Genomic DNA, 22445 nt, shown 5'->3' with positions numbered 1-22445 from the left:
TCACCTGCCACTCCCTGCAGATCACTGGAGTAGCATTCAAATGCAAATGAATACATTCTTTAGCTGAAGACTCCCAGCCATCCATGTAAACTTGTTACCATTACCATTTAGTTTCTGCCTCATGGAGGGGAGTTTCAATAGCTGCTTACAATGACTTGGGAAACCAGTTTTAATTTATCTCCCAGTTAATCTCCACCATTTTAAAAACCCATTCTGTACACAGAAAAGAGTTTTAAGCACAGCCCAAAACTATGCTCACTCGTTTTGAACTGTCCTTTTCCCTTTACTGAGCATAGAAATTCACCCTTGAGCTCTTCTTCCGGACCCGATGCCGCCACGCTGGCCCAGGCCCCGCTGCCGCCCCAGCCACGCTACTCAGGCGGCCCCCAAGGAGGAAGTGTGGGTTGCCCCAGCAGCTTCCCAGCTCTGCCTCCCCTTCTCCAGGCAGCCAGCAAATTAACCCAGGTGCCTGCTCCCTGAGCGAGGCCACCACTGCCCAGCCACACTCCAACGCGCAGACTGAGCCCCGCGGAAGCCCCCGCTCCAACCCAACGCCGCCAGGGGGACCTGCACCACCACGCCAGCCACACTTCGCCGGCTCCATCCTGGGGCACCATGTCGCCCGCAGATACCAAACTCAGACCTGGGAAAGGTTCTGTCACTTTCCACAGGTGAGGGGACGGCTCACGCCACTCACCTCGTCCTGGGAGAGGCTACCATTCCTCTCCCCACATGAGGGTCCCTCTAGGGCCCTCTCGGGAGGTCAGAATGTCTTCTGACCTCCTGCCCATGGCCTTCATGGTGTGTCCACCAGGCGTATTCGGGCACCAATTCCATGAGGGGTTTTACGTCCCTCCAGAGCGCGCACACAAGGACACAGACACACACACAACTACCGTGGCCAGTCAGACTCTCCGGATCGGGGTCCCTCATGGTCCTGGCTGGGGATCCTGGACGAATTCCCCCATATGTTACGCCCAGACTTCGTGATCCCCAAGGACCACCAGGGAGCCGAGTCCGATGCAATAAACAAAAGAGCCTTTTCCATGCTAGCATGGGCTCTGTCCCACTCACGCTGGCAGCATGGCGGAAGAGAGCACACTTGCTCTATTTGAACATGATCAGAAAGCTGTGAAGAGTGCCCAGAATGCCATTAAAGGACAGGAAGGAGATATGAAACAATGCTGGAGGTCAGGTGACCGGAGGCAAAATGTTCTATAAGTTCCCAGAGCTCAGGTGGCTCAATAAACTGACCACTTGTGTATTTTTTAAAAACACATCAAGTCAGAGTCTGCTTTGCCTTTTTGGCCCTGCTGGTTGGCCGAGCTCTCACCCACGAACGCGTTTGGCCACCGTCCTTTCCGTGGGAAAAGCATTCCTCTTCCTCAAAGAAAGCCTCATCTCTGATCGGATACAAATTGGTCAGAGGTTGTTAGTTAATTAAAATGACCTCAAAACCTTCAAAAACCCACAGAAACCCAAAACATAAAGGTTCAAAAAACAGAGGAACCAAAGGGCCAAGATGACCCGTCTTGGAAACAGGAGATCCTTGGAGGTCCTTGCTCGTAGGGTGTGACGGTGCAGGGAGGCGGTGGTGAGGGTGTTTGGAGACAAGGAAATCCGTGCTGAGCTTCAGGCTCACCATCTGCCTGTTTGTACAAGCATCGCGTACACATACAGGGCTGGCAACGGGAGAACTGAAATGCGAGTAAATATGAAGCGATTGCCCACACAGCGCGGGGAAGGAGTACAGAGCGAGCACCAGCATTCGGGATCGTCTTTCTTGGGGGAAATTGCCAGTTTCCTGGGGGGACAGTGTGATTCGAATCCTGTCCATTCTATACAAGCAGGACTTTGCCCCTTGGACCTGAATGTGAGAACTGGAGCGATGGACGCTGAGCACGAGTGCTCTTTGGCAGGTGCTCAGAGCACCAGGAAATGCCCCTCTCTCTGCCACAGGTGTGTCGTTCTTCGGAGGCAGCCAATTATTTATGGAAAACTCAGCCTGTGTCACCAGGAAATAATATCTCAGAACCACAGGCTGTTTCTCGTGGTCCTGGCAGAGCTTAATGTCTAAGTTCAAGACGCGAGCCCTCTGGGATCACAAGTAAGGCTCTCGGGAATGCGAGGCAAGGGCAGCAGGTCACCAAGAGAGAGCTCGCCCAGAGGCTGGACTCCGCCTGCCCACTTCTCCATCCCCTCCCTTTATTTTCATTTCTGACTTCGCTGTCCGTGATCCAGAGGCCTGCATAGAACAGGACGGTAGGCTCACACCTCCCTACTTTTCCAGGACGTGAAGGCAGTCTGCTCCACCTGCATGGCAATTTCCTTCTTCTTGCTGCCCATGGCTTGTGGAGCCCACAGAGGGCCGCCAGGCGATGGCATCTGAGCAGCTAAAGAATTGGGGTCTATTGAGGTATAATTTAAATGCAGCAACACTCACTCGTCTTAGGTGTGCAGTTTTGAGTTTTGACAGATGTATACAATCATGTAACCACCACCCTAGTCAAGATAAACAATGTTTCCTTCACCCCCAAAAGTTTCCTTTAGTAGTCAATCCTTTCCTCTCCCCCCTGACTCTGGCTACCACTTACCTGATTTCTGTCCCTATAGTTTTGCCTTTTCCAAAATATCACATAAATGGAATCTATACATTTAAAAAATACATGTTTTTATTTATCTTAGAGAGGAAGGAGAGAGGGAGAGAAAAAAAAACATAGATGAGAGACATTTATTGGCTGTCTTCTGCATACCCCCTATTGGAGATCGAACTCAAAACCTGGCAAGTACCCTGTCCCAGAATCAAACCTGCAATCTCATGGTGCACAAAATAATGCTCACCCAACTGAGCCAAACTGGCCAGGGCAGAATATACATTTTTGAGGGGGAAAAAAAAAATGTTGTGGCCAGGGCCAGTTTGGCTCAGTGGTAGAGCATCGGTCTGCAGACTGAAGGGTCCCGGGTTCGATTCCGGTCGGGGGCATGTACATTGGTTGCGGGTGCAACCCCGGTGGGGGTTGTGCAGGAGGCAGCTGGTCAATGTTTCTCTCTCATCGACGTTTCTGGCTCTCTATCCCTCTCTCCTCTCTGTAAAAAATAAATAAAAATATATTAAAAAACAACAACAAACAAACAAAAAACATGGGCAAAAAAAAAAGTTGTGAATCTTTTAAAAACTCTTCTTAAAAAACCCTTTGGGAACTGAGTTTTAGGTGGTGATTCTTGGTGCACAAATGTTACTGGCCCTTCATAAGCGAATTTTGTTCCACAGCAGTGACATGCCTTGGTTTCTAGGTAGGTGGAACAAACGCCTGTTACTGTTGAATCTCTAAGCTAAAGTAATCTCTCTATGGCTAGCCCTGCAGATCACATTCTCTTCCATTTTCAAGTGAAAAAACCTGGTAAGTAATGGATAATAGAAATGAATTTAGGATCGAGGAAAGAGATTGAAATAAAAGCTCACTTGAGCTGTCGGTAAGAAGCAATGTGACATGTTTGAAACTCTCCCCTCTCCCCAGGATTATTCATGGTCTAATAAATCAAATGAGGAAATTTTGTATTGTGAAGATAGCTAGGGAGGACTAGTAGAGCATAAGAATGAAGAGTCAACTTTCCTTAGCTATGAAGTAACTGTTGACTCGTATTGTGAGGGAGCGGCATATGGTAATTGCTAGCACTAGAAGGGGATGGCTGTGTGCACTTCCTGTCAGGCCTGTGGTAGCTGGCAGTGTGCATGGCAAAACGGGGCTGGGCATGGCATTCAGAACAAAATCTGGAGAGGTTTTGCTACTTGCTGTTGTGGGACCTTGAGTAAATCACAATGAACTATCATTTCATTATCTCTTGCCCATTTTTCTACACAATTGGAGTTTTTTCTTTTCCATTTTTTCTAATTATTTTTAAAAATATATTTTTATTAATATCAGAGATGGAGAGTGAGAGTGAAACATCAGTGATGAGAGAGAATAATTGATTGGCTGCCTCCTTCGCACCCCACACTGGGGATGGGGCCCATAACCCAGGCATGTGCCCTGACCAGGAATCAAACTGTGATCTCCTGGTTCATAGGTCAAAGCTCAACCACTGGACTATGCTGACTGGGCCATTTTTTTTCTAATTCTTTATCCTTTATGACAGGCATCACAGGTAATTTTTGTTTTGGTTTTTATATCTCAGACTCTCTTCTGGTGTTTTAATCATAATAAAGTTATACATATGGACAGAAAGTGTGTCAAACTGAAAGCCATGTGATTGAGGCATTGTAGAAATGGACCCTCCTACCCAGTGCCCAGCCAAATCCCAGCTGACTTGCTGACCACAATCTGATAGGAGATAGAGTCAGAATCACACAGCTAAGATGCTCTTGAATTCCTAATGTGAAAAACTGTGAGATAGTAAATGTTTGTTTTAAGCCACAAAGTTTTTTTTTTTTTTAAGAATTTAACAGCAATAGATAAGTAATAAATCTATTAATTCATTTTCCTGTGAGCAAAGCACATTAGATTTTAATATATGTGTATCTCTTGCTGCTCAGGGTCTATTCTTTGATTCTGTTCTGGCTCTTGGCTATGGTTCAGACAACTGAGGTTATAGGTTACTTGAGGCCCAGTGCACAAAATTAGTGCACTGGGGGGGGGGGTGTTTCTCAGCTTGGCACCCTATTGCAGTCTGGGACTCTGGGAGATGTCCACCTGCTGTCTTAGGGCCTTAGCTGGGACTCAGACATTCCTTTCGTAGTCCAAGACTCCTCACTCCTTAACGCCCATCTGCAGCTGAGGTAGGACTGCACTCCCCAGCCATGAGCCTGACTTCTGACTGAGCAGTGTTCCCCCTGTGGGAGCACACTGACCACCAGGGGTAAGCTCCTGCGTTGAACATCTGCTTCCTGGTGGTCAGTGCACGTTATAGTGACCCGTTGTTCCACCGTTCGGTTGATTTGCATATTAGCCTTTTATTACATAGGATGATCTCTGGATACATGCATAAAGTGGTGCTGCATTATCATAGAGCTGCCTAAGACCCACACAGCAGCGTGCAGTTCTGGAGACTGTTCTGCACCGGTTAAGATCTAACCAAAGTGCATCACTCTGCTATGTACTCCAGAACTCGGCCATCTCTCAAGAGTGACTACCTTTGAGAAAACCACCTGACATAGAAACAAACATTTATACCTACAAACCATGGTGTTATTTTACAGTGAAGAGTGTGTCCTTTCTTAACTCTTCTGTGAATGATTTCTCATCTGTGAAATGGCAATAGCTATTTCTACCTTATAAGATTTTGTGAGGATTATACAAAGTTCCTAATGCCTCACACACAGAAAGTGCTTAGTAAATATTAATGTTATTACACCTAGGACTTAAGGACTGTTACTTCAGTCTCCCAAGCTAGAATCTTAACTCCTTCCTCTCCCTTGCTCTCTAAGTCACTCCCTTCTCCCACCTCACCCGCCTCTCCACAGCTACTCCCCTAGTTCAGGCCCTCATTATTTCTTGCCTAGCACAGTCCAGTTTACAGCCATCTAGTAAATCCTATCTTCCCCAAATCAGGGACACTTAAGAGTAAGTGGTTTGTACTTCTCCTCCCCAACCAGAGGATAAATAGCTTAAATCACCTACTCGGGAGACAATCAGCAGTGTTGGGAGCCGAGTCCCCTACCGACCTGAGAATCAGGGGATGGAGCAAGGGTAGGTAGCCCTGCCTGCTCTCCCCCAGAAGTCGGGTCACTTGGGGACGTGGCAAGCAACAGTGTCCTTCGTTCTGCTGTGAGTGCAAGATTGGAATCTGCAAACACGTCCTTGAATTAACAGCAGAGCACAGCTGGATGAACTTTTCTGGCTAGATATCTTCCTGTGTAGGTCTTAGGGAACTGGCATGCAGCATCATGTCCTTGGAGAAAGCCATTTGGAGGAATGCCCAGCTTTAGTGTATAAAAGAGATTGTGCCCTTAATAAACTTGCTGCAGTGCCATCGAGCATTACAGCCCTCCTGAAGCCCCGCTGTTCCTGTCTTTTCTTTTTCTCAGCCTCCTAGCCATACCTTCAGGACCTGTAATACCGGCTGATTCAGGTACAGCAGATATCCAAATAGTGCCATTTGCCAACCACACTCAAGGACAGATGAAGTTAAAAGAATAAATCTCATGTTGGCAATCTGCATAAAGCTGATGAATGTTATATTGAGATCCTCCCCTAAATAAACCCCTCAAAATAAAGGTCCAGCTCCATGCTCCCCTTCTTTCCTCACAGGCATGTACTACAAACTTCTAAAGGACCCACGAGGCTTGGAACCAGGATAGCAACGGGCAGTGGCAGTTCATCTGGAACAAACTCCCTGAGCCTCTCTTCAAGGCCCCTTTTCTCTGACGTCTTAGTGAGCCAATGCAGTAGAGCCCAGGCTCATTTCCTCTGCCCTTCCTGCTTTCATCGTCCCCACCTTTTTTTTTTTTTTTTTTTTTTTTTCAAGTCCTCACCTGAGGATAGGTATTCCATTGACTTCCAAAGAGAGAGAGAGAGAGAAGGGGGCGAGAAGAGGACAAGAAACATTGGTATGAGACACATCCATTGGTTTCTCCTGCCATCCCCCACGATACGTGCCCTTGACCTGAAATCCAACCCCCAGCTCTTCAGTGTTCGAGCTGACGCTCCAACCACTGAGCCCACCAGCCTGGGTCCAGCTTTAATAAATGTCCTCTAAAATTTACCAGGACTTGTGTTGTGAATTTTTTCCACAAACTACCGACTGGCCCACTCAGGGCCAGGTCCCCTTTTGGGTCACATCACTGGCCTGGGTGTGTATCACACTTTTATGCCGGCAGGTCACGGCCCAGAAGCATTCCTGCTTTTGGTCCAGTGTCCCTTGTGAGGGCTGCGTGGCTCTCCTTTAATGCGGCGGTGACAGCCCTCGTCCTCAGAGAGTGGCCTGGGTGGGGACAGGGCTCTGGAGGCGGCGCTTGCTGGCGGCCGCACCACGCCTCTCCCCCTGGAAGGCACCAGCCAAGCCTCACCAGCCGGTTCCAGGAGCCGGCGGTGGCGGTTCGACCTCGGAGACACAGGCCTCCATCCTCAGGCCCGGGACGATCGCGGGCGGCCCCAGGGGGTCCCGGAGCGCCGGACACCATGAGCGGTTACCTGCGCTCCGGCTCCAGCAACTGGCGGCGGGCAGCCACCCTGGTGCTGGCGGCGGGCTGGGCGCAGCCAGGCCCCGGGGCGCCGCCGCTGCCGCCGCCGCCGGCCGAGGGCTTCCGGCTGCTGCTGCTGCAGCGCTCCCCGCGGCAAAGCTTCATGCCCGGGGCGCACGTCTTCCCGGGCGGCGTGGTGGACGCGGCGGACCGCTCAGACGAGTGGCTGCGCCTCTTCGCGCCGCACCACGGGCCGCCGCGCTTCGGCCTGGGCCCCGCGCCGCCCTCGCCCGCCGCCTTCCCGGTGCTGCCGGCCGCCGCGGAGGACCGCGAGGGGCTGCCGGACGACGTGGCCTTCCGCATCTGCGCCATCCGCGAGACCTTCGAGGAGGCGGGCGTGCTGCTGCTGCGGCCCCGCGCCGCCCCGCCGCCCGCCGCGCCCGCGCCCGGCCGCGCCCTCCCGCCGCCCGCCGACCTGGCCGCCTGGCGCGCCCGCGTCCGCCGCGACCCGCGCCACTTCCTGCGCCTGTGCGCGCGGCTGGACTGCACCCCCGACATCTGGGCGCTGCACGCCTGGGGCGCCTGGCTCACGCCCTTCATCCGGCCCGGCGGCCGCCGCTTCGACACGGCCTTCTTCCTGTGCTGCCTGCGCGACCCGCCGCCCGTCTTCCCGGACCTGGATGAGGTGGTGGGCAGCCAGGTAGGGCGTCCTCCCCCTTGACCAGAATCGAACCTGGGACCTCTTAGTCCGCAGGCCACGCTCTATCCACCGAGCCAAACCGGTTTCAGCTAATTCCGTTTCCTTTTAAAGGTCATTGAGACTTGCTTGATAGCCACATACAGGGCCTATTTTGGTGGGTTGTGTCCTTTGCTTCTAAAATGAATATTCTGCTGTTTGAGGGAGTGTTTGTAAAAATTGACAATTAGGTTAGATTTCTCGATAGTGTCTTTTAGGTCTTCCCGTATTTACTGGTTCCATCAAATACTGAACTAAGAGAGGAATGCTTAAATTTTCAGCGAATGGTTGTCTTTTTTCAGTTCTATAAGGCTTGACAAGGATAGGACTGGCCAGGTCTGGATCTAGCCCAATTGGGGTGGGGTGTGGTGGGGAGGCGGCGAGGCCGGGTCTGGGTTTCACGTGATTAAAAAAAAATATGTATATTTTTAATTGATTTTTTACAGAGAGGAAGGGAGAGGGATAAGAGAGTTAGAAACATGGATCAGCTGCTTCCTGCACACTCCCCACTGGGGATGTGCCTGCAACCAAGGTACATGCCCTTGACCAGAATTGAACCTGGGAACCTTTCAGTCCGCAGGCCGTCGCTCTATCCACTGCTCTATCCACTGAGCCAAACTAGTTAGGGCTGTACAATGGTTTTAAGGTCCTTTTCTGCTATTTTCATTATCTCTGTAGTATTTGGGGTCTGTTTCTGTTGACAGATTTTTCCTCTAGTTATGGGTACTGTTTTGCAGTGGGTATTGCAATTTTTGGTTGAATGTTGGGAATTGTGATTTTGAGTTGGGTACTGGATTTTGTCATATTCCTTTAAGGATTGTTGAAGTTTTCTTGGCAGGAACTTAAGCTCTTGCAAATTAACTTGATCCTTTTGAAGTTTGTTACTTTAAGTGGTCTTAGGGTGGGTCTATGGTAGTCTATTCTAGGGCTAATAGCTTCACTTTTAATGTGTGCCCCCTGGGGGTCTACTGAATGGATAACTGTAAATTCAATGAGATCTCTCCACAGGGGTTGAGGGAATTTGAAATACTTCTGGCCTAAGGTGAGCCCTGGAATTGTTGGTCTTAAAGCTCTCAGGTAATTGTTGTTTTCTTAAAATTTGTTCTCCAGTGTCATGTGGTTTCACTTTATGCATATGTTGATTACTGTTTAGTGAAGACTCCAGAGCTCCCTGTACATATTTCAGGAGGTTTACCTTGTGTGGATCCCTCCCCTCAGGTACATTGCCTTCCCAATTCTCCTCTGTATTTGTCTTTCCAAACTCTGGTCCTTGTCTCTTCAAGTCAGTGAAAACCTACACATTAGCTTCCCCTCTTGGTGCTGTGGTCTGGGGATTACCTTTAGGAAAGAAGCCTTGGCCACTCTTGGAACTTTACTGAGTCCACCTAATTTGTTTTTCTTTCCTCACATACAATTCTTCATTTTTCAGTGTTCAAAACTGTGATTTTATAGACTTTGTCTACTTACCTATTTTTTGCATTATGTTGGGGGAAGGTAATATAGAAGAGGAGGTTCCAATAAATAATTCTTACCCTGGTCTAGTCTAGTGGTTCTCAATAGGGGATTTGTCTTCCCCACACCCAGGTACATTTGTCAATGTCTGAAACATTTTTAGTTGTCGCAACTCAGGGACTTCTGGGGGCTTTTACTGGGTGGAGCCTAGGTATGCTACTAAACATCCTTTAGTGCACAGGACCACCTCCCAGGACAAAGAGTTATCTGGTCTAAAGTATCAACACTGCTGAGGTTCAAAGCCTAGTGGAAACAAAGTATTTGAGCAATGTTTTACTAGTAGCAAGTAACCAATAAAAGGTAAATTCTTTTAACCTATGGTTTGAACTAACCGGAACAGGTTGGATTAAGTGGGTCCATGCTTATTGTTTAACCCTTCATCTTGATTAATGTCATTGAACTCACATAGAACTGACAAAGCAGAATGCTTTGTAAATAACTTGATTGGGTGGTCCTTTGAGGTCCTAGGTTGGTTTACAAAATGTAGCCAACTTCAGAATAATCTGGGGTTCTTGCTGAACAGATTTCTGGGCCTTAGAGACTGAAGTTTTAACAAGCTTCTTAGGGGATCTTGAAGCATATACGAGCTTGTGAACCTTTGGCCTATAGTTATCCAAGGCAGAAATCAATGTCAACTCCCTGGGTTTGGGCGTGGGAATCAGTTTTCCCCAGCATAAGTGGATATTTTGTAAGCTAGTTAAAGAAAGACCTATTGGGGTTATTCCATATTCATTGAGTCAGCAGCTCGTTTTGTGCAAATGTGTATGGAAGGAGGGCTCCGGAAGAGGGTAAGTCATTGCACTGAGACAACATAAGTTAAATGGGCAAACACTGGCTGATTGATGCCCTGCTTTTATTACATTCCTGGGACCTTCCTTGAAAGCTCCTACTGCTTCTTACTTTTTACCCCCATTATGACATGAGGTACATATCATGTTCCATTTTGGTTTCTGGAGACCCCCCAGCGCCTGAGAGAGCTTTGTCTTGTCACTACCACGTCCTCCGGGCCTGGCCAAAGCACCTATTTATGGGAGAAACAAATGGATACTATTATAAATTCTCAGTTTGCTGCCATGAGTTTACACTTCACAGTCTTCTTAGACCGGAACTGCTTTGCCTTCTCAGTATCACCTGCCCTTTATGCTGAATGACTCTCAACCCTGGTGATCTATGCTGGTTTATTTACTAGTTCTCAGGGTCAGTATTCCAATAATAAACTCTTAAGGGGATCAACACAGCTTTCTTTATCAAACCTTTTCATGTTGTCTCCAAGTAATCTAGCAAGGCACATTAATGAATTAATTTTATATATTCAATGAGACATTAGGTACTGATCTAACAATCTCAAATCTTGTATTGTTTATGAAATAAACCTTAGGAAACCATACCTTTGTCTTCCCCAGTGGTCATCTCCGTCAGAGGCAACTGAAAGTTTCATATCAAAAGAAATTTGGTTGGCACCCCCGCAGTTCTATGAAATAAGAAGACTGGAAAACTTTGCCTCTCTCTTGGAACTGCACAAGTTTTGTTTGGATCATGAATTAGAAGGGGTAGAAAGATGGATGCCGATCATGTTATTAACTGCTGATGGGCAAATCTCACTTTTACCAGGTAAAATCAGTGAAGTTTCAATACTTTAATTAGTATTCGTATTTAATTCACTGGGCTATATTGGCAGTATTGCCCAAAAGAGAGGACACGATTTATAGTCTGTTTTATACACTACAGAAGTATTAATGAAATAAGATCAAAGTCTATAAAATATCCATAGTATTTATTATAACCTGGAGTTCTGAATAAGTTACTTTATATATACACATACACATTTATGTAACTATATTTCCTAGACATTGACAAAGTTCTTTCATGTTATTTCACTTTTTTACATTTTAATTTTGAATCATGAGAACTTGTAAACTGTCATCTTATTTGAATTAGGGAGTTTGTTGGTAGTCAGTTGTTGGGCAAATATAAGATGGAGGTTTTGTGACAGTTTAGCATTGGGCTTGTGACCTGTCTTATTTATGGCTACCTGTCTCAGTTCTCACAATAGTGATACTATTTATTACTCATCCTTCTGTGGGAGAATTTAGCAATATTAATGTATAAATGAAATTTTTTCTGATTTTAAAATTATTATAGCATTACACATTGAGACACAAAAATATGTATGGACAAGGCCAATATTAATATTGACCATAATAAAGAGAGTCATGAACTATATAAAAGTTATAATTTATGATGAAAAAGTATCAGTCATAGATATTCATGTGCCCAAAGAAAGTTTTTGGCTGGGGAATGGGAAGCTAGGGAATGTACCGTATTTTTTGGACCATAAGACGCACCGGACCATAAGACGCACCAGTTTTTAGAGAAGGGAAATGAAGAAAAAAAGATTCTGAAACAAATAGTGTCCTAAAATATTTTATGTGCATTAAAACCCAACATCACAGTCATAAACATATGTAATCAACCCTGTAAAGTAAACAGCAGCATTTAGAACCATTTTAGAGCCGGGCAAGCACACAGAGACCACACAGAGCCGGGCAAGTAAAAAAACTTTTTTTTTAAAAGTATATGTGTAGGCTATATTTGGACCATAAGACGCAGGGACTTTCCCCCCCCACTTCTGGGGGAAAAAAAGTGCGTCTTATGGTCTGAAAAATACGGTAGGTATTAAAAACACAAGAAAGAGTTCAAAACAAAGTTTTAGCCCTAAACACACACACACACACACACACACACACACACACACGAAAGAAATTGAGATAACTGATAAAATTAGGGTTATTTATTATCTTAGTTCTAAGCACATGAAACAGATTAAAAAAACTGATTTATATGTCACTATATATTGGAATAAATATATATGAAAAAAATATATATATTGGAATATATATGTATGAAAATAACACTGTGAATTAAAATATTTTTCAGGAGATGAGCTGTACTTAGAAGATTCAAACTTCTTAGAAAATAATTTGTCCACTGAAAAAAAGACTGAAGAAATCATGAAGGAAGGCAAGAAATTTCACCGCATAGTGATGTACAGTCGCCATGTTTATAGTATTCATGTGACTGTTCAGTCAAAGTATAAACATGTTTATCCCAAGACTTATGTAATAAGTAAGAGCCATTTGTAGTGCATTGTTTACTTGTAAGCTGGCCTACTTGAAGTTGTCCTAATAAGTAATGAAGGATAAATAGACTTGCTTGGAACTTAAAGGAACTTTGTGCCTATACTGAAAAAGTTATAGTACAATGTTTTATATTTTAAGTGTATTATGGAGCTCTCTTGTATATTTTATCTAAACTTTACAGTGTCACGCAAGTATAAAGTATTAATGATATTTTTACTAAAATGAGAAGAAAAATTTCACAAGGGTTTTCACTTCGGTATTGTTTTATTATTAAAAGTTTAAATAAACTGTTCTACTGCCATTGTTTTTTAAATGTCCAGTGTATTAGCACTTTCTTTGATGTGCTTAGGAGATTGATCCATGAATTCCTTAGACTGTCTGCTAGAATTAATTTAAGGGTGTCTGATTACATGATGAATAATAGACTTATTTAACCTTTTAGTGAAATTGTCATTATTTTTTAAAATACATATTTCTAATATATTTTATTGGTTTTTTACAGAGAGGAAGGGAGAGGGATAGAGAGTAAAAACTATTTTTTTTTTATTGATTTCAGAAAGGAAAGGAGAGGGAGAGAGAGAAAGAAACAATGATGAGAGAGAATCATTGATTGGCTGCCTGCTGCCCACCCACACTGGGCTGGGGATTGAGCCCTTGAATGGAGTCAAATGAGGGACCCTTTAGTCTGCAGGTTGAAGCTCTATCCCCTGAGCCAAACCAGCTAGGACATTGTTACTTTGTTAGTCTTTAGGTTGATGATAAAAATACAGTTCTGGCTCTCTCTTTCTCCACCATCACCATCGAGGTGCCTGTGTTCGCCTCTCCTTCACCATGTCTTCCCACAAGACTTTCAGGATCAAGATGTTCCTGGCCAAGAAACAAAAGCAGAATCGGCCCATTCCCCAATGGATTCCGATGAAAACTGGTAATAAAATCAGGTACAACTCGAAGAGGAGACATTGGAGAAGAACCAAACTGGGTCTATGAGAACTCACTCATGAGAGATGACTCACATATTTATGCTGTATCCAGGTTGCCTACACCTTTAAATGATTGAAAAGATGCTACTGTCTGGACAGTTGGAGCATTTAAATTGGAGAATTAATGGACTTGTGATTTTACTCTCTTGATTCCCCCCCCCCCCCCCGCAATAGTAGGATGGTTCAGTAATAAATGTGTGAGATCTTTTTTTAAAAAAATAAAGATACAATTCTGTTGAAAACCAAATGGCATTAAATTATTTATTAGGTTTACCAAATTGGGAATCTGTCTTAATTAATATTTTAGAGAAATATGATGCCATGTCAAAAGCTATAACTATTTTTACTCTGGAGTTCTAGTTAATGAAACAGGTTAGCGAGATGTAGAATTAACATTTAATGGTGTTTATTAATGTTTATTTTTAGTATTTTTAATATGGGTAACTTTTCCACCTTCTCCTAAGGGGAATAATATTTGTTGATTAAAGATGGGAAAGACCTAGCTGGTTGGTCTTTTCACCATCTATTGAAGAGACTGTCTTGACTCCATTGTATGCTCATGCCTCTTTTGTCAGATATTAATTGAGTGTAATGATTTGGGTTAATTTCTGGGGTCTTTGTTCAGTTCCATTGATTTATATGCCTGTTCTTGTGCCAGTACCAAGCTGTTTTGATTATGGTGGCTTTGTATAGTATAACTTGAAATCTGATATTGTGATTCTTCCAACTTTGTTGATCTTTTTTTTTTTTTTTAGATTTTATTTATTTTATTTATTTATTTTTAAATAAATTTTTATTGTTCATATTATTACAAATGTTCCCTTCTCACCCCACCCTCTGCCCTTTCCCCACCCCCCATTGTCCTCATCCATAGGTGCACAGTTTATGTTCAGTCTCTTCCCACATCCCCCTCTCCCCTTTTCCCCAAGAATAAACAGTTCACTCCCCTTCCATACCTCTGATTCTATTATATTCAACAGTTAATATTGTTCCTGAGATTTTTTTTTTAGTTTCCTTGGTTTTTAGATTTACTTGTTGATAGTTATGTATTTGTTGTTCATAATTTTTATCTTTATTTACTTTCTCTTCTTAAAGAACCCCCTTCAGCAATTCATATAATTCTGGTTTGGTGGTGATGAACTCCTTTAGCTTTTTTTTATTAGTGAAGCTCTTTATCTGACCTTCGAATCTGAGTGATAGCTTTGCTGGATAGATTATCTTTGGCTGTAAGTTCTTGCTATTCATCACCTTGAATATTTCTTGCCATTCCCTTCTGGCCTGCATGGTTTCTGTTGAGAAATCAGCTGACAATCGTATAGGTGCTCTTTTATAGGTAACTACCTTCTTTGCTCTTGCTTCTTTTAATATTCTCTTTTTGTCTTTTGCTCTTGGAATCTTAATTATGATTTGTCTTGGTGTGGTCCTCTTTGGATTCCTTTTGTTTGGAGTTCTGTGCGCTTCCTGGACTTGTAAGTCTAATTCTTTCACCTGGTGGGGAAAGTTTTCTGTCACTATTTCTTTCAGTATGTTTTAGATATCTTGCTCTCTCTCATCTTCTGGGACCCCCATAATTCTGATGTTGGTTCGCTTGAAGTTGTCCCAGAGGTTTCTTACATTATCTTCAACTTTCTGGATTCTCTGGCCTTCTTGCGTCTGCGGAGGAGTGTCTTTTGACTCTTTATGTTCCAAATCTTTGACTTGCTTCTTGCGATCTTCCATTCTGTTTTTAGGACTCCATGAAATATTTTTTATTTCAGACAATGTATTCTTTATTTCTTGTTGATCCCTTATTATTTCTAGTTGATCCCTTTTCATATCCTCATAGGTCTTGTTTATTTTATCGGCCTTTTCTAGGAGATTCTTGAACAACCTTATAAGTGTGGTTTTGAACTCTATATCCAGTCGCTTTTTGTCCTCCATTTCTTTCGTGTGTGATCTATTTGGTTTAGGCATTTTTGCAGGCAGCTTTCCTGATGGGGCGGGGTTTCAGGGTGGAGCCTACAGCCTTGGCTTCCGTCAGCCCCGCCCTATGCGACTCCTGAGACTCAGGGTCCTTCAGTACTTGTTGCGAGCGCCTCTGAGAGAAAGGTGCCCTCGATTTTCGCCTGCTGCCAAACTGTCTATGCTCTCCCCCAATGAGTCCGGTATTGGGGTTCAGTTCAGTTGGAAGTGGAGTTGGAGGTGGCGTTCAGAGCAGTCTGGAGCCCCTGTCTCCTTTCCGTCAGGGCAATCCCATGGCACAGCCGGCTGGCCCTTCTCTGCGCGCAGTGTGCGCGCCTCCGGGACCTCCTTTCACCGCTTCCCCAGAGTCCCGCCTTACAGCCCGGCTCCCTATGGATGAGCCTGGGTCCCCGGGGTCTGGCCTAGAACTGGGCTTCAGAGCAGTTGGAGCTGGGCCCAGCACAGTCGGAGCTTTTCTCTCCTTCCCGCTTGGGACCCCCAGCCAGGCACTCGGCCTCCCTCCTCTCCAGCTCTGTACTCTCCGCGCGCGCCGCGTGTCTCCGTACCTTGGGCTTTTACAGCTCCTCCGCGCTTCCTTCTGGTTTTCTCCTTGCTTCTTGTTGTAGAATTTCCAGTCATTCGACTTTCCTGTAGTTCTGGGTAATGTCCATTTTATGTTTTAGTTGTATTTTGTTGAAATTGTTGTGTGCGGCTGCGGCTAGTTGCCTACCCGAGCAGCCATCTTGGATTCTCCCAACTTTGTTCTTCTTTCTCAAGATTGCTGCAGCTACTAGTATTTGGGGTCTTTTTCTAGTTCCATATACATTTTTGGAGTATTCGTTCTAGATCTATGAAATATGCCATTAGTATTTTAATAGGGATTGCATTCAATCTATAGATTGCCTTGGGTAGTATAGACATTTTAATGATGTTTATTCTAACAATCCATGAACATGGGATATTCTTCCATTTGTTTATACCTTCTCTTTTTTTCAATGCCCTGTAGTTTTCTTTTTCTTTCTTTTAAAAAAAATATATTTTATTGATTTTTCACAGAGAGGAAAGAAGAGGGATAGAGAGCTAAAAACATCGATGAGAGAAACATCAACCAGCCGCCTCCTGCACACCCCCCACCGGGGATATGCCCGCAACCAAGGTACATGCCCTTGACCGGAATCGAACCTGGGACCCTTGAGTCTGCAGGCCGATGCTCCATCCACTGAGCCAAACCGGTTTCGGCCGCCCTGTAGTTTTCTGAGTACAAGTCTTTTACCTCCTTTGTTAAGTTCATTCCTAAGTATCTTAATTTTTTGTTGCAATGATAAATGTTGCAATGTTTTTGTTTTGTTTTAGTTTCTCTTTCTGATAATTCATTATTCTATATAATAAAAGTCTAATGTGCAAATTGTTCCCTTGACTGGGAGTTCTGCCGGGAGTTTGATCACTTGCTATGATGTGCTGTGCTCCCTGACCACCAGGGAGCAGCGTGGAACATGGCAGGTGTTGGTGATGTGGCATAGGCAGTGGCCAGCAGTGGAGGCGCTGCACGATGAGAGTGGGCTTGGGGCAGAATGGTGGAGCAGGTGAGTGGGCTGCACCAGGCCAAGGCAGGTGTGAGCCACTGGTCACCAGGTGGGGCGATTGCCCCGCTGATCCGATGGCCACACCACCACCGGGCTCCCAGGCTCTGAGTGAGCTGAGTAGGGGCCTTATGCAGGTGACCAGCAGTGGTGTAAGGGAGTGAGGCTGCTGCCCGGCTCATTCAGTGCCTGGAAGCCGGGCAGAGTAGGGTGATTGGCGGAGTGATCAGGCCCCACAGGCAGCAACCAGCAGCAGTGGCGAGGTCGGGGGCAGGTGGCAGGGGGAAGAGAGAGAGTACCCGACCAGCAGCCAGAAGCCACTAGGGAAACTACCAGTGGAAGAATTTTGTGCACTGGGCCTGTAGTTGGTGTATAAAAAAACTCTCAATTTTTTGGGTGTTGATTTTGTATTATGCTACATTTCCAAATTAATTTATTAAATCTAGGTTTTTGGTAGAGTCTTTAAGGTTTTCTATGTATAATATTATGTCTTCTGCAAATAATGAGAGTTTTACTTCCTCCTTTCCAATTTGGATGCCTTTTATTTCTTCTTGTCTGATCATTGTGACTAGGACTTCCAGTACTTTGTCAAACAGGTGTGTTGAGAGTGGACATCCCTGTCTTGGAAATGGTTTTAGTTTTTGCCCATTGAGTGTCATGTTCTCTGTAGGTTTGTCATATATGGTCTTTACGATGTTGAGATATGCTCCCTCTATTCCCAATTTGTTGATTTTTTTTTTTTAATCAAAAATGGGTGTTGGATTTTGTCAAATGCTTTTTCTGTGTCTATTAATATGTGATGTATCATGTGATTTTTGTCCTTCAGTTTGTTTATGTGATGTATCACATTTATTGATTTGTGAATATTGTACCAGCATTGCATCCCTGGAATAAATCCCATTTGGTCATGGAGTATGATTTAAAAAAAATATATATTGCTGGTGCCGAAACCAGTTTGGCTCAGTGGACAGAGCGTCGGCCTGCGGACTGAAAGGTCCCAGGTTCGGTTCCGGTCTAGGGCATGTACCTTAGTTGCAGGCACGTCCCCGGTAGGGGGTGTGCAGGAGGCCGCTGGTCGATGTTTCTCTGTCATCGACGTTTCTAGCTCTCTATCCTTCTCCCTTCCTCTCTGTGGAAAATCAATAAAATATATTAAAAAAAAATATATATATATTGCTGGATCTGATTTGCTAATATTTTATTGAGGATTTTAGCATCTATGTTCATCAAGTGATTTTGGTTTGTAATTCTCCTTCTTTTAGTGTCTTTATCTGGTTTTGGAATTAGGATAATGCTGGCCTCATAAAAAGAACTTGGAAGTGTTCTTTCCTCTTGGATTTTTTTGAATTTGTAGTTTGAGAAGTGTGGGTATTAGTTCTTCTTTGAATGTTTGGTAAAACTCCCCTGTGAAGGCATCCAGACACGGGCTTTTGTATGCTGGGAATTAAAAAAAATATATATTTTATTGCCGAAGCCGGTTTGGCTCAGTGGTAGAGCGTCAGTCTGCGGACTGAAGGGTCCCAGGTTCGATTCCAGTCAAGGGCATGTACATTGTTTGCGGGCACATCCCTGGTGGGGTGTATGCAGGAGGCAGCTGGCCGATGTTTCTCTCTTATCGACGTTTCTAGCTCTCTATCTTTCTCCCTTCCTCTCTCTGTAAAAAATCAGTAAAATATATCTATCCACTGAGCCAAACCGATTTCAGCTAGAAATTTTTTTTATTACTGCTTCTATTTCATCAGTTATTGGCCTAGTCAGGTTTTCTGATTCTTCCTGATTCAGTTTTGGGAGATAGTATTTTTTCTATGAATTTGTTCATTTCATCCAAATTGTCCAGCTTGTTGGCATATAGTTGTTCATAGTATTTTCTTTCTTTCTTTTTTTTAAATATATTTTATTGATTTAAAAATATATATTTTATTGTTTTTTTACAGAGAGGAAGAAAGAGGGATAGATAGTTAGAAACATCAATGAGAGAGAATCATCGATCAGCTGCCTCTTGCACCCCCCCCACTGGGGATGTGCCCTCAACCAAGGCACATGCCCTTGACCGGAATCGAACCCGGGACTCTTCAGTCCGCAGGCCGACACTCTATCCACTGAGCCAAACTGGCTTCAGCTGTTCATAGTATTTTCTTAAAATCCTTTTTATTTCTTTAAAAAATTTTTTTAATTGATTTTTTACAGAGAGGAAGGGAGAGGGATAGTTAGAAACATCAATGAGAGAGAAACATCAAGCAGCTGCCTCCTGCACACCTTCTACTGGGACTGTGGCCGCAACTAAGGAACATGCCCTTGACCAGAATTGAACTTGGGATCTTTCAGTCTGCAGGCCGATGCTCTATCCACTGAGCCAAACTGGTTAGGGTAAATCCTTTGTATTTCTGTGTCAGTGGTTACTTCACTTTTGTTTCTGATTTTAGTTAATTGGGTCCTCTTTGTTTCTTGATGAGTCTGGCTAATAGTTCATCAATCTTATTTATCCTTTCAAAGAATCAGCTCTTGGTTTCACTGATTTAGAAAAAAAAAATATATATATATAATATATATATATTATAATATATATATATATTATAATATATATATATATATATATTAGTCTTTATGTCATTTATTTTTGCTTTAATCTTTATTATTTCCTTCCTTCTACTTACTCTGGGATTTTCTTATTGTTCTCCTTCTAGTTCTTCAAGTTGTAGGGCTAAATAGTCTTTTTTTAAAAATTATTTTTTCTTATTTTCTTATTCATAGCCTGTAGTGCTATGAACTTCCCTCTCAGACTACTTTTGCTGTGTCCCAGAGATTTTGGGTAGTTGTGTGTTCATTTTCATTTGTTTCCCAAAAGTTTTTTTATTTTTTTCTTGATCTTATTGGTAACCCATTCAGTGTTTTTTGTTGTTGTTGTTGTTTTGTTTTTGTTTTTGTTTTTCCATTCAGTGTTTTAATAACATGCTATTTAGCCTTCATGAGTTTGAATGTTTGTGGGTGTTTTTAGTGTAGTTGATTTCTAATGTCATTCTACTATGATCTGAAAAATGCTTGATAGGATTTCAATGTTCTTGAATTTGCAGAGACTTGTTTTGTGTCCTAAAATGTGGTCTATCTTTGTGAATGATCCATGTGCACTTGAGAAGAATATATATTCTGCAGCTTTGGGGTGAAATGTTCTATAAATATCAATTAAACCCATCTGATTCAGTGTGTTCTTTAGAGCAGTGGTTCTCAACCTTTCTAATGCCACAACCTTTTAATACAGTTCCTCATGTTGTGGTGACCTCCAACCATAAAATTATTTTCATTGCTACTTCATAACTGTAATCTTGTTATTGTTTATGAATGGTAATGTAAATATCTATGTTTTTCGATGGTCTTAGGATCTACAGCAGTGGTTCTCAACCTGTAAGTTGTGGTTGAGAACAATTAAATGCCAACAAGCTGGATAATTTGGATGACATGAACAAATTTCATAGAAAAAATACAATCTCCTGAAACTGAATCAGGAAGTATCAGAAAACCTGACTAGGCCAATAATAACTGATAAAATAGAAACAGTAATAAAAAAAATTCCCAGCATACAAAAGCCCGTGTCTGGATGCCTTCACAGGGGAGTTTTACCAAACATTCAAAGAAGAACTAATACCCACACTTCTCAAACTATTCAAAAAAATCCAAGAGGAAAGAACACTTTTAAATTCTTTTTATAAGGCCAGCATTATCCTAATTCCAAAACCAGATAAAGAGAATTACAAGCCAAAATCACTTGATGAACATAGATGCTAAAATCCTCAATAAAATATTAGCAAATCAAATCCAACAATATATTAACAAAAAAATCATACCCCATGACCAAATGGAATTTATTCCAGGGATGTAAGGCTGGTACAATATTCACAGGTTGAGAATTCAGTTTGAGAACCACTGCTGTAGAGCCTAAGACCATCAGAAAATACAGATATTTACATTATGATTCATAACAGTAGCAAAATTACAGTTATGAAGTAGCAACAAAAATAATTTTATGGTTGGGGGTCATGACAACATGAGAAACTGTATTAAAGGGTTGTAGCATTAGAAAGGTTTAGAATGACTGCTTTAGTCACTGTTTCCTTCTTTTAAAAAATATATATTTTATTGATTTTTTACAGAGAGGAATGGAGAGGAAGTTAAGAAACATCAATGAGCCAGAAACATGGATTAGCTGCCACCTGCATGCCTCCTACTGGGGATGTGACCATAACCAAGGTACATGCCCTTGACTGGAATTGAACCTGGGACCTTTCAGTCCACAGGCTGAGGCTCTATCCACTGAGTCAAACCAGTTAGGGCAGAGTCACTGTTTCCTTGTTAATTTTTTGCCTGGAAGATCTATCCAGTGAAGTCAGTGGGGTGTTAAAATCCCCTCCTATGCCTGCATTGTGGTTGATCTTTCCCTTAATGTCCTCCAGAATTTTTAAAATAAATAAATAAATATTTATTTATTTGGGTGCTCTTATATTGGGTGTTATATTTACCAGGGTTATATCATCAGAGTAATTTCTTTAAAAATGCTTCCCACTACTTGTTGGGGGTAAGGGGACTAGTTATAGGAACATATACTGACCCCCTTTAGCCTTAAGGAGATGACTAGGTGACTGGAGCCCCAGGGTAGTGAGCTCCCATTTCAACAATCTTGACTCTTCATCCCTGTGTGAGGTCTAAATATTTCCATTTTCTGTGAGCTGTGTTGTGGAAAAGTTTGGGAAGCACCACATTATAGCATGGGTTCTAATCAAAAGAAAAAACAAACAAACACTGATCTACACTAAAAGCTGGGAGAAGGCTATATTCTGCATCTTTAGAGATTGGGAGCTGTCTCTGGAATCTCCCATTTAAATCGGATCTGGTGATTTCTCATTTCTTTTTGACAAGGTCTGGAGCTTTCGAGTGACTTGGCCCTGCCAGGTGACTTGGCCCTGCCAGGTGACAGTTGGGAGTAGGCCTGGTTAGCCCAGTTCAGCAGTAGGTGAGCTTCACTTAGGTTGCAGCCTTTTTCCTCCTAACGAAGTCAGCACACCTCTCCTTTCCAGCTCTCCTGCCTGAGACAACAAACTTGGTTTGCCTGATCTTGTGAAATCATGTTTACTTTTCAAATTGGATGCTTATGTGAACATTCTGTTTCCCAAATATATAACCCCACAACTGACATGCTCTTTCTGAAGTGGTGCAGTCTGTTGCCTTCTTGTTGATTCCAGCACTAGTACTTAAGAATTTTTTTTGTTTGTTTGTTTTTTCACAATGAAAATATTAAATAATTCATCTGCAAAACCACTTAGGCTCATCACTTTTTTTTTAAAAAAATCTATGGCTCCTTCAATATTTAAGAAATGTTCTTCCATTTTTTTTCCTTGTTTGTTGGCTTATTCAAATGTTTGTTGGGTTATTCCTGAGGTAGTAATA

At 43.2% G+C, this 22445-nt stretch overlaps 3 protein-coding genes across 3 annotated transcripts in view; all 3 read left to right on the top strand.

The window, feature by feature from the left end:
• Positions 1–6951: 6951 nt before the first annotated feature.
• On the top strand, positions 6952–12821 carry NUDT19 (nudix hydrolase 19). Its single transcript, XM_036440914.2, has 3 exons — positions 6952–7820; positions 10772–10979; positions 12306–12821. Exons 1-3 carry the CDS (start codon positions 7119–7121, stop codon positions 12509–12511), a joined length of 1116 nt encoding a protein of 371 aa, XP_036296807.1. The 5' UTR covers positions 6952–7118; the 3' UTR covers positions 12512–12821.
• A 299-nt stretch (positions 12822–13120) lies between these two features.
• LOC118720697 (60S ribosomal protein L39-like) lies at positions 13121–13632 on the top strand. Its single transcript, XM_036440933.2, has one exon. It carries the CDS (start codon positions 13340–13342, stop codon positions 13493–13495), a length of 156 nt encoding a protein of 51 aa, XP_036296826.1. The 5' UTR covers positions 13121–13339; the 3' UTR covers positions 13496–13632.
• Positions 13633–17000: 3368 nt separating this feature from the next.
• Positions 17001–22445, top strand: part of TDRD12 (tudor domain containing 12) — a 117803-nt gene continuing 112358 nt past the window's right edge. The window contains exon 1 of the mRNA XM_045582895.1: positions 17001–17012. Within this exon, the coding sequence (XP_045438851.1) occupies positions 17001–17012 (12 nt within the window). The remainder of the gene's footprint in view (positions 17013–22445) is intronic.

The sequence above is a fragment of the Pipistrellus kuhlii genome, unplaced genomic scaffold (genome assembly GCF_014108245.1).
Source record: "Pipistrellus kuhlii isolate mPipKuh1 unplaced genomic scaffold, mPipKuh1.p scaffold_m20_p_17, whole genome shotgun sequence".
Taxonomy (NCBI): domain Eukaryota; kingdom Metazoa; phylum Chordata; class Mammalia; order Chiroptera; family Vespertilionidae; genus Pipistrellus; species Pipistrellus kuhlii.
Note: the sequence above shows the minus strand (reverse complement) of the source record. Positions and strands in the feature narration are given on the sequence as shown.